The sequence below is a fragment of the Takifugu rubripes genome, chromosome 11 (genome assembly GCF_901000725.2).
Source record: "Takifugu rubripes chromosome 11, fTakRub1.2, whole genome shotgun sequence".
NCBI classification, from domain to species: domain Eukaryota; kingdom Metazoa; phylum Chordata; class Actinopteri; order Tetraodontiformes; family Tetraodontidae; genus Takifugu; species Takifugu rubripes.
The window spans coordinates 6,661,508-6,674,149 of record NC_042295.1 but is presented as its reverse complement, the minus strand read 5'-3'; the positions used below and the strand labels follow the sequence as shown (position 1 = coordinate 6,674,149).

The 12,642-nt window shown below is 40.6% G+C and overlaps 1 protein-coding gene across 5 annotated transcripts in view; it reads right to left on the bottom strand.

The window, feature by feature from the left end:
* Nucleotides 1-12,642, bottom strand: part of arhgef17 (Rho guanine nucleotide exchange factor (GEF) 17) — a 44,700-nt gene that overhangs the window by 24,891 nt on the left and 7,167 nt on the right. The window contains exons 1-2 of one of the 5 annotated variants that reach the window (XM_029843796.1): nt 1,135-1,766; nt 789-977 (exon numbers count right to left, since the gene is read on the bottom strand). The exons of 2 other annotated variants lie outside the window; for them this stretch is intronic. In XM_029843796.1, coding sequence (XP_029699656.1) covers nt 789-977 — 189 coding nt within the window. In that variant the 5' untranslated portion in view covers nt 1,135-1,766. Of the gene's footprint in view, nt 1-788; nt 1,767-9,923; nt 10,104-12,642 lie in introns of those variants that run through there. 2 more of the 5 variants (XM_029843797.1, XM_029843795.1) reach the window with 2 other exon arrangements.

Genomic DNA, 12,642 nt, shown 5'->3' with positions numbered 1-12,642 from the left:
AAAACAATGAATTGGTCTCAAGGTTGCATTCATAGATGTTAGGCAGAATTGTGTAAGAAGTGAGTCTCTTCTGGCAGCTCAGAATCCCCACAGTCATCAAGACTTCCTCTCTCCTTGAGACAAGCCTTTGATTAATGCAAAGCACAATCATTTCAATTATTTGATCCTTCTGTGCAGCACAAATGACACAAACACACACCAGAGCCTGTAAATGGTTCTGTTTTCATTCTTTTTTGATTTTTTTTAGAGCATCAGAGTTGAGAGCAAGATGACAGGAACAATGTTCTCTCTGAATGGCTACAGGATATATTTTGTAATAAATCTCAACCAGGTCATTCTTAATTCTGAAATAATGCTACAAAAGTGGCAAAGTGGCACCGAAATAAAGGATTTTAAGAAGAATAAAATTCAATTGTTTCCAGGAGTCGGAGGGGGAATAATGGACCTGCGTCACAAACTCTTTTTATCTCATTAAAAAAATATTGGCTGAAATTGGGTAACAACAACTCAGATCATGTTTCTGTAGGTTCTCTTTTTGAAGCGGCTCATACAGCAACAAGTGAAGGTCTGACAGGAAAGAGCCCCTCAGCCAGAGGTTGTGTAATATGAAGAGTTGCAGCTAATCGTCTGATTGGCTCGGCCTTAATTGTCTTATGGACACATGGAGATGGAGGAACAATGAATTAGCTGCATAATAAGAGAAGTGTAGGAGGATACGTAAGGACAGGTGATGCTGTCCAGGGTGGAGGACAGAGAGTCACATAAAGACAAGAAAACACCAGCCATACCTCTCCATTTGGACTCCCAGCACAAAGCCCATTCCTATCCAAATTTACACGGGTGGTTCCATTCTTTTTGTTCCTGAATAGGTCCACTGCGTCTTCTCCATCCTTCTCTCCTCCTTCATTGGCAGCATTCTCTCCATGCTCATTCATTTCCTCCAGAGAGATGCTGAAATGGGCTAATGTTCGTACCATCTGAATCACATGGAGCCGAGGGTCAGCCAAGCATACGCTTATTGTGACAAACGGACACCAGGTGACACGGCACCGGCCCAAAACACCTGTAGGGCTTCTTTCAATGTTTATTCAGTGCAGCAAGGCTTCATGTCCACCGCAGAGTTAAGAAACACACCTGGAGAAGCTGCCGCTCTTCACATCACCACAAGTAAACCATCCCTCCTGGCTTTGAGATCTTCTCGCAGCAGATGAAGTAATTCACTCCTCCTGTAAAACCTCCTCCCACATCTCCAGCATGAGTCTCAGCTGCCCGCCGCCACGGAAATCATGCTGCCACAAGCAATAGGCAGCCCCCCCGAGCATGTGTGCCTGGTCGCCTCATTACTTTCTACTGATGATGTCAGCTAAGATGTCGTGTGTGCTTGCATTTGTGGGTGGAAAAGAGTGTGTGGCGTGTGCCAGAGCCCCCTCCCTCCCTTCACTCCAAATGATAACGTGGGAGACGCTAGGCAGAGCAGATGCTTATGGTGCTCAGCTCAGCTCAGCCAGACTGGATTAATCCCGCCCACAAATAATCAATGGAGAAAGGAGAAGCGGGAGCTCAATTGTCCATCCGTTTGTCTGTCTGTTTCTTGAAGACTGCCTGGAATTCCTGTTGAAATGGTCCAGCAGGAAATTATAAAACAATGCCGGTAAAGAACAGGAAGCCAGTTTATAATACTACTGACCACAGTAGTCAAATAAATAATCAATAAATCATAAGATATCATTAATAACAAGGACAATAAAAATCTTTAAACACTACACACAGGCTGGTGTGTATTTTATTTTCCAACAGATTTATGTTTCTTATAAATAAATAAATATGCATTAAACATCAAGATAAAAGCTCATTTAGGAATGTAATTAAGAAAAAAAACATGTTTTGGAGTGCAGGAAATATTTGTTTTCATTCACCAAAAGTTTTCAACAGTGCTGATGCTTCAAAAGGATGCGTGGAAAAAAACCTGGGAAATTCTACTGTAATTTCTATTTAAACCCTAATATAAACCAATCAATAACTAACCAATAACCATAACCAATAGCCCTTACCCATAACCCTCCCCAATGACCAATAATCCTAGCCAATGACCAACAACCATAACCAATAACCACAATAAAATTACCCTTACTAATGACCAATAACCAGAACCAATATTCCTAATCAGCAACCCTAACCAATGACCAGTCACCCTAACCAATAACCCTATCCTAACTCAGCCCGATTCAACCCAGACCTGTTTGAGGGGACCTTCAGTACTTCAATCACCAGTAAACACAAACTTTAAAGTTTATTTTTTATGCAGCAGGGGATAAAAGAGCTCACATCTGACAAAGGAAACTGCTCTTTAGTCCAACCATTGTTGTCTTGTTGCCATAGAAACAGTGGTTTCTATGGTTTCTACACCAAAAACCTGAGGATAGCACAGACTATTCTAGACCACAAACCACATATTCAGGGTGGCTCTTTCCAGTCTTTATTTTCCAGCATCTCTTCAGCAGGTCTGTTGTCACCACAACAAATAGTGTTCTTTAGTTGTCCTAGATATATACATATGCGTACAGACACACACATATATACACACAATATATATTTTGATATATATTTAATTTTTTATTTATATATTTTATATATATATATATATATATATATATATAAAATTTTATACACACACACACACACACACAACCACAGTAAAACTTTGCAAAGTTTTGTTAAACAAAACACTGCTAAATAATTGGCAAGAATTTGGATGAACAGCCTTTGTGCCATGTTAACCAACATTTAAGTTAACCAACGATGCTCAACTCCCGGGTTTTCCTTATCTGTCACTTATTATTAAACACTGGTGTTGTTAATTGACAGGACTGTCAAACAACAGAGCAGCTTTTCACAATAAAACTCACCATTTGACAAATTCCTGAAAAACTGTTGCTTTTAAATTGTAACTGATGATATATTTGAAACAATAAGCAATAACTGTCTGATGTGTTCTGTGTTCTCCTTGTGTTTCTTTTAATTAACTAATAGTTTGAAAAATGTTTTGCAATATTTGTATTTGAATTGACGCCTCTTTTTGGAACCTGGTTTGAAGCACATTATTCAGTTACAGGACTGAAAGGAATCTTCAACAGCGTCATAGTTACAGATGAATTTGTTCTGCTTTTATTTACACAAATTATTTCTGAATTGAGAGTCTCCAGTTTCAGGTCAGATCTGTTCAGCGATGATTCACACCAAAGGAGCCAGAACAGACCAGTAGAGCCACGACAGAGCAGAGGAGACCAGAGGAGCAGCCCCCATGATGTCCCTCAGAACAGATGAGTGGGAGAGGAATCATGATGGGTCAGCCCTCTTTGTCTGTGTGTGGGTGTGTGTGTATGTGTGTGTGTGATATCTGCATCACAGTCTTGAATCCATTATCAGCCCAACGAAAGTTGAGTCATTTTAGAAATAATTTATAGACCAACAAGTAGGAGTGATGACTTTGACATTGAACTTCCTCTCTGTGGGATAAATTGAGTTAATCTTTATAATCTTTTGTTCTCAATACTGGAGGTTTTTTTAATCTACTACCTGTTCATTTTCTGTTGAAGACTTTATCATAACCAGAGTCAGTTATATCAAATCACCAATTGAGAGGCAGATTTACACCCCATATGCATCACTAGGCCATCGTGAGTTACATACAAACGTTGCTGAATACATTTCCTCATTTTATTTAATGTTACAAAAAGGAGTTTTAATGGTGAAATTTTTAAACTGTTCAGCTTTCTAAATTTTATTGTACATTTTTTAGCAATCCCAAAACATTAGGGTATGTACTGTATCTGTGTATCAAATATACTTTTACATAATTTAGCATTTGTATTGGTCGAAATATATTTAATGACTCAAGAACTGCTAATATTGGTGATTTTAAATTTCAACAAAAAAATATTAGTTTGAGTATATTTATAAAGTACGTCCACAAGGGGGCAGCAGCCATACTTAAAAACTCGGGTTTCAGATTATAAAACTGGGTATTGTGAAATTAATTCACAACACATTTAATGGGAAATTTGACCTAAATGATTGAGTTAACCAAGTTAAATTTCTTTTGTAATTTTTAAAGTGTTTTCAGATAATTGCAGCAAAAAAATTTGATTAGAAAAATTAACAGAATACTGGGGTGCCCAGATCTAGTTGCTTCCCAAATATGCCCTCATGGGATTTTGTGTGTGTGTGTGTGTGTGTGTGTGTGTGTGTGTGTGTGTGTGCCCGAAAGACAGAGAAAGGGGCAGAGAGGGAAGGGGAGAGAGAGAGAAAAGATTTGTTATACCCGAGAGGCAAGACAGAGTAAGGGACACAACTGAAACTTTGGCTAATACATACATGCACATGTGCATGCGCGAGGATACCTGAGATGAGCTATACAGAGACAAGAGATAATCTGAAAGAAAACAGTCTCCCAGAAGGACTTTCGAAAGCAAAAGCATGATGGCACATTTGTATTTAATTACAATATAGAAATGTGTCTGATAAAATAGATAATTATAAATAGCTTTTAGAACTATGTCTCTGCCAAAGGAGTCACAGAACTAACAGAACAAACACAGAAGATGGATTTGGAGCCTTCTTTTTACAAAGTCTCCCATCCTTCCAGGCCTACTGCAGCTGGAGAGCTGGGATCTCATAAACTTCCTGTTCATCTATATGTCCCACAATGCAGTGGGATCCAAAGATAGCCATCAGCCACAAAAACTCGTCTTAATCCCAACACAGCTCCGGAAATACCATCCCAGTTGTCATCTCTCCCACCCACTTTGTCCTCTCTGCCACCCTGTCCCATCTTGATGGCCCTGGGATAATCTCTCACGCTTCCTTCCGCCGACTCTGCGATTTTTTTGGAACGTTTTTGGGACAGCAAAGGAACTTTCCTTCTCTTGGGAAAAACAATCACTAGATTATACTACTTGATACTACTTTGGGGGGGGGGGGGGGGGGGGGTCATTTCAAGAGTCATTTCAGAAAAACCCAGAGGTGAAAGAGAAAAATAAGCTGACACCACAGGTGGATGCGGTCACATGGCTTCAGACTGTGTAGCCACAAGGACAATAAGCAAGATTGTTATTTACTTTGTGCTATTTGGTTTCAAGAAGATGACCCTGAATGTCCTGATGCTCCATCTCAAGCATGTGAATTGTTACTACACCTTTAACCTTTGGCCTTGGACAAAAGGGTGCATCTATGTAATCTGTGCATAAACCCTGTAGGCAACTACTGTTAATGCCCCTGAATGTGTCATTCAATCAATGAAGGCAGCAAACGCCTCCTCCAGGCGTGCGCATGAAGCTGCCGCAGGCTTGAATCATCATGTACTGAAGCATGTGATATGATGATGGGAAGAAACTTGTGACGGTCTCAGAACATGAAGGCAGAAACACGAAGAGGGAGTGAATGAGAAAAAGTGACATCAGACTTTAGTCGGTCAGTTGCTATGAAACACTGGTTGCTACAGAAACATTGAAATGGGAGAGAGCCTGAATGAAAAGAGAGGTTGCAGAAGAACATCTGGTAATTATACACACACATACATACACACCACTACTGCTGGTGGGGTGGCTTCTACAAGGCTTTTCACCAATGCACCCAATAGAAATTGAGGGTACCGATTGTTGGCCTTTGGCAGCCCCTGACTCTTCTCCTGGAAATGAGAGAATAACTTAATGGGATGTTACTGGAATATATGGCTTGTTGAGCACAGAAGTCCAGCAGCTTCTTGAGCTCCCAATATTAACCCTAAATCCAGAAACATCAGGGCTGATTTTAGTGCCTAGGCTAATTATGTGTGTGAAGAACAGCTCAGCCAAACTTAAAGCCATAAACAATTGAAGATATGGCAAAGTTCCTTCAACATAAGGAAGTCCAGAAGTGCTGTTGCCACCAGGAAAACAGAGCCTCTTTAAATGTCCATCCGATATGGATCCATCAACTGATCAAATATTTTGGTCACTTTTAGAGAGGAGGAACATCAACTGTCAGTTCAGCATTCCAGGCTTCCTCCCATCATTGGAAGTGTGTGTGTGTGTGTGTGTGTGTGTGTGTGTACGCGCCATCCAGGAAGTTGCTTTTTATCTTTAAAGGACACATTAACCACTCCTTCCAAAACATTCACAACAGTGTCACACTTGTCACAACTTTATGTAAAATAAATGTCCACACATTGTGTAAGAATTATATCAACAATAAAAATGCAGAAAAAAATTAGCTTGGACTTTATGTACAGGTGTAAACTAAACTCAGCTCGACGGTTCATTTGAACAGGGCGTTAAACAGAGAGACAGCAGGTCAATGTGTACTCATGAATGAAGGAATCGAGAACAAACGCAGCAAAATGCACTGAAGGAAGATCAGCTTGAAACAGGAGAGACGGCTGCCAACCAACTGAGCAAATGGAGGAAAGAGAGAGCACGTCTTCCTGCTACAGCTCTCTCTCCCCTTATATGGAAGTAGTGTTTGGTGTGTGTGCGTGTGCATGTGTGTGCGTGTGTGTGTAATTGAGAGGGCAATAAAATGAGCCAGAATAAAAATAAAATGTGTTTTGATTGTGGGCTGTATGACAGGTTTTAATACTGTCTCTGGCATCTAAAAACTCATATTCCAAGAACATTTAAAGACGAAGGATGTAGGGACACTTGAAGGAGGGAGGGAGAATGGAAAGAATCACAAAAATCCTCTCATTGTCTCTTTTCCTCCATCTCTCTTGTCACTCCACCTTTCCCTACCTGAAGCAGCAATGTCTTTAATAAACAATTCTGGAATGAGGATCTCTCCACACTGTACAGGGAGGAATGTAGCGGAAATACATGCTGTCAGGCCTATTTTAAACACACTTTATGGATCAACATATGAACATATGACGACTTCAGGCTGAACTTTATGGCTCACATATGATTTAATCTATACATCATTCAAATTATGCCTAGATTCATACAAGATGGTCAAAAAGCAACATTATGGAGGGTGGAAACTTCTCAGTCGAGGTCTGGAGCCGTTTCCTCCCTTTTTGTCTTATCTTTCCATTTTTCCATCCCCCTCTCTCCCTCCTTCCCCATAGAGTCCCTCTCTCATGGAGTGGCGGGTGGAGGGGGGCCTGGTCAGGGAAAGGGGGGGGAGGAAAGAAAAGTTTGTTTTTCCGGAGTAGACAACATTCCCAGGGCCTGGATCTTTCTTTGGACTATTAATAGAACAGCCACAACATGAGCTGTTGATTATTATTCTAGTCCAGAGTCGTTACACGCTGCAAAAAGAGGAAATAGTTCTAATTATCTCACGATAGATTAGATTGGAGATGGGAACAACTGGCTTTCCTCAGTGTGCCATTCATGAGCGGAAGAAACTTCACTGTCTTATTTTTTTGGGCCACACATGTCAACCACGTAACACTGCCTTGCTCACAGGCACGCAGACAAAGACACCTGATGAGCCAGCGAGTTGCCAGATGTCTCCTGCAAGTCTGTAGTAAAGTTTTCCTTTAAACACAGGACTGCAGTATTGGACAGGACAAGAGTTGAGACACGCTTACGACAGAGGTCAACTCCAGAGGCTGCCCGTATTTACCATGACGACAGGTTAGGACTGCATTTAGGGAGATTTACACCATCCTGTCATCACTAAGTGACCTAGAAACCAGGTCGCACAACAAAACAGTTACTTTTTATGAACATCTTACTTTTTATCAAGTATGAATTTCAATCTTTATAGAAGAAAACTAACAGAAGCATTGTGTGAATTCTAAACTGAAAAGTGGTATTTAGCTTGATGATAAAAGCCAGAATCTTTGGCTGAATAGTGAAATAGATCACTGTAGGAACTAAAAATGTGTCTGGTCCACAGCATCTAAAGATTCCCTTCTAATAAGATTCCAAAAGTAGGTCCTTCAGTGAGGACCACTGCACAGGTTCCAAGCTGAAATCTCAACCATGTACAGCAAACTCCAAATGTGCAGCTGGTGATGCAATAACAATACCATGAGGTGTTTACACCTCCGTCTGTGGTAAAAGGTCATTAGAATGGCCACGTGCACCACAGCACGTGCCCAACATGATCAGAAGCTTTTTGTCTGGGCAAATCTGTCGTAGCTGGAGTTGCTGAAATGATAAAAGGTACTTGATGAAACGTAGTTTTATTTACATTTATGCTTTCACCAGAGATAAAAACAGCAGTGAAGATCTCAGCCAGACCTTTATGGCTGGATGGTTGCTCCCTTCATCAATAAGATCCAGATGTGAGCTCAGCAGGAGAGGGGATAAAAATAGAGCGGGATAGGTGAGAGAGTTGGACAAAGAATGGACAGAGGAACAGTGATGGGAGTCAGACAGACAGATGGAGGGGTGGTGAAGAAGATGTGTTCTTATTCATTGTTCATCCTAAAGGCAGACTTGGTTGTTGTCAACTTCTTCTCTATGGGAAGAAGAGGGAGAGAGAGAGAGAAGAGAGAGAAGGAGAGGGAGAACCCACTTCCTGCCTTGCCCTCTCAATGAAGAAAATTATGGTTCCTGCAAGGAGGAGCACCCAGATGAAATAGTTCCTTAAAAGGAAGGATCCGCGGTGCACAGATTAAAAATACATCCAGAAGAAATGTGAAAATGTAGATATTTGAAAAAATGGATGTTTCTTTTCAAGTCTTTACGGTGCTTAGAGTGACCTAAACGGAGGATTCGGATGAAACCTGATTGATAAACGCTGTTTGAATCAAAACACGCTAAACAAAAGAGAAGAAAAATAAAGCTACTGTAGTTTTTTCTATATTAACGAAAACATCACCAAAGCTGCAGAAATAAACTGCAATTCATATTACAGTGAGCGTATGTCCAACTAATGAAATCTGAAAATAGGAAGCTTGTTGATGAGTGAAGGAGCACACACCTGACCCCACTTCATTAAGAATCATTGATTCAGGCCACACACACACACACACACACACACACACACACACACACACACACACACACACAAATGAATAAACCTCCAAAGTCCTGCTGTCGGTGCTCCTGGGTTGAATATTAGCAGTGTGATAGAGGCCAAATGGTCTCCGGATCGGAGGTTTAGAAATGTTAGTCTTAACATTCACAGGAACGTTGCACTTTATTATATACTATTTTATATACCAATTTTTGGTATAAACACAGTTTCGTTTCATACCGATCAGTTTAAGAAAGCTGTTTGTGCTCAAGACCTAGAAAGGGTTAAAACCAGCAGACAGACGAGACTTTGGGTTCAGATTTTTACAGCTCTATTTGTATGAATGTTTTAAAAACCAAGCCTCAAACTTGTGTCAATATTGCAAACATGCAGCACAGAAAGGTCCTTTAAGTCAGAAGTTCTGGAGTCAATTATTATGAACAGATTCTCAGAATGATTCATTGTTTGCAAAAAAGGTCAAAAAAGTGTTTGAGTACAAAGGTTGGAAGTAGCCTCACCTGTTTGGTGGCAGAAGACAAGATGGTGGCTTATTTTAGAATGTTTGGAACATAAAACCTAGCTTGTCTGAATGCATCATGAAGATATAATGAACTTGTTCTGACTAAAACCTGAAGGTGAACGTGGAACTATGCTGTCAAACAGTGAAAAGGGTCTGATTTTGGTGGCCAAAGACATGGCCTACAGCTGAGGGAGCTAAACTGAAGACCAAGCAGCGAGGAACCGACCAAAACACCAAAACAAAATAACAGAACAACGTCTGAGGAGAACGTTTGACATCCATGTGATCTGGCTGAGGTAATGACCGAGAATGTGCTACAATGAAATCCTCAGGAAGGGTCTGGTACTTGGATCTAAAGCCTCATCTATTTTCCAGTTCAAACCAGCTACACCATACACAGTAATGACTGTGAGCAAATACAGTGAAATATACAAGCGTATAGGGGATCAACACCTGCCTGTGAGGTTGCTACAGTCTTTCTTGTCCAATCATCTCCCTGTGCCTTAATCCGGGACCCCAGCAAGCACTCCGGGACAATGCTCCGACAATTCCAGCTTCTGTCCTTCCTGTTCTGGAAATACTTTGAACAAGAACATGATCCGAAGTGGCGGACTGACGCCATACGAGGCAGGATGAAGGAAATGGCGGAGGAAAAGTGCTTCTGCTGTCATGTTTCTGTTGGGTGATAGAGGATGAATATATAAAAAAAGTCAAACAGAACAGCCCAGTCAGCCCATATGGCACGGCCTGGACCTGCTGGCCAAGGATGTGTGTGTATCTATGCACAAGTGAGTGCAGATGCGACCACGCTGGAAAGTATGCTAAACTGCAGAGGAGACACAGTAACACTATTGTGTGAAGATGTAACGATGAGTTCTGGACAAATTGGCATGTATACCAGCACATTAGCACAAATGAATATATCTTTATAATCATCTGAACACTGAATGATTCAAACAACAACACCTCGATTCTTTACTGCAAAACAATTCAAATGTAATCACATACATGTAAAAGAACTCGTTAATTCAGAACAGTCCTGAAGAGCCTGGAGGAAACACCCATCCATGGTTGATGTAAGTTTTAATGTGCTGCCAATGACGATACATTGTTTTTATTTTATTTTGCTGTAGTGTACTAAAGTTTTGTCAACAGGAATGTTCATGTATGATCTGACAACTCAAATTTGCCTGTAGTTAATATTCTTAATCTCATCTCACACTGGCAGATGAGGGAGAGAGACTATAATTGATCCTGGATGTAGCTGCTTGTTTTTGTATTTAGCATATACATTTTTAATGTTGGTGCTGTTGTTCGTGCTGGGGGGGGGGGGGGGGGGGGGGGGGGTCATTCATGCCTCGAATAATCTATTAGTGATAAAATCATAGATCTTAGTTGATTCACATTTCAATGTGCTAACAATGAGTGTAGCTACATAGACTACAAATGTGGCAGGAAACTACAGGAAGGACTAAGGTGACGATTTCAGTGACGATGACGATGATGATGGTGGTGATGATGTGTGCAGAAACACACTTTATAACAGCCCATCCAAACAAGGAGTAAGAAACAGATACACTCTTTCCTGACACCACAGTATGTAAAAATACACAAATAGCTGAGAAGGCAGCTCAGCTAGAAAGTGCTGCTTTAGACAAGGTTTTCCTTACATAAGCAAAGAGCTCTGTAATTACAAAGGGTGGATCACAAGGGGGTGGGGGGTATAGTTGTCTTCCCAAACTCTTGAATTAAAGTGACTTTTAGGGAGAGATTGATTTGATATCTTTTTGACCTAGTTATGTCATAGATAGAGTTACTAAATGCTCAGGTCAAAAAGCAGGGAATACTTTTGAAATATGAACCACAAGCTCCGGGCCTGTATAGCTAATAAATGAAACCAGATGTAATTACACTAAACAATAGGTGCAGACAAACGAGATCGACTTTACTGAAGTACACATGGCTGCTACTCAAAATTCTGAATGAAGATCTCTAAAATGACAAATCTAACAGATAAACCTGGGGACAGTTTTCCATTTGAGAACTTAGTGCAATTGGTTCTGTCATCAAACTACAGCACAGAGAACACACCTCCGCTCCGGCCAACGTGTACAGACTCACTGGAACACTCAACATTTTTTATTGTGCCTCTACCAAAAGCAATAGAACTGGCTGGGGGGGGGGGGTCTTAGCTCTCCTGGGACCTTGATCACATAGGAACAGACACCACAGCAAATATCAGCAGAAGTAGTTTGGTTCCAAAGTATTTTTCTTTTAACTAAAATGTGTGTTATTCATCCTCACATGAGGTTTGGACACAAGTGCTGATTTGAAATAGTATTCATTTTAAATTTGATGTCAACAGGCTCTGCCAGGAACGTCATGTGGAATTTTGATAGGAAACATGACCCCTGTAGTTTTCTTGCCATCGAAATGTGACCTTCTGATTCATCACATCCCTCTGGAGAGCTCCACATCCTCACCCTTTCATCTGGCTTCACTGTGGACCTGTAGTGGCTTTAGTTTGTAACCTTTATCAGGTTACCTTTATCTCTCTTTAAGCTGCCCTTTAGCTTCACTTTAAGTGTGCTTTCAAAGTGGGATCTTCTCCATTGGAGACCAAATACTAATAATTTCAAAAACTTCACTCAGACTATTGATGTAGTATCTTCTCTAGAAGCTCTGTTTGATTTATCAAAGCTGTAAGGTAAGATCTAACCCAGTTCCTGTTTCAGTGCACTCTTCTCTCCTCAGGACAGGAACGGATGTGGCTGCTACCTGATGAGAAATTACTAAATCTGAAGCTATAAACCCTTGTTTTTTGTATTATCCACTGCAGACCAACATTTAGTTCTCTTCTGTCCTCCCTACATTCTGTTAAATCAATCTCTATTAATTTAATTTAGTTTTATACCCAAAAATGCATTTTAGTTTAAGTATTAGTAGCGCTGCATGAAATGTCAACAGTAATGCGGATGGAGGGGACAAGCCACCGTTAATGATGTACAATATGCAAAGACACGCTGCAATGATGGTTTACACTGACAAAATCCTGACTGCAAATAAAGATGCTTTTATTTAATAAGAAACTGCAGATTTTTGATGTATTCGCGTAGGCAAAATTAACCGAGTAAAAGAAAAATCCCGGGGGGTTGAAACTGTTTTGCAACACATGG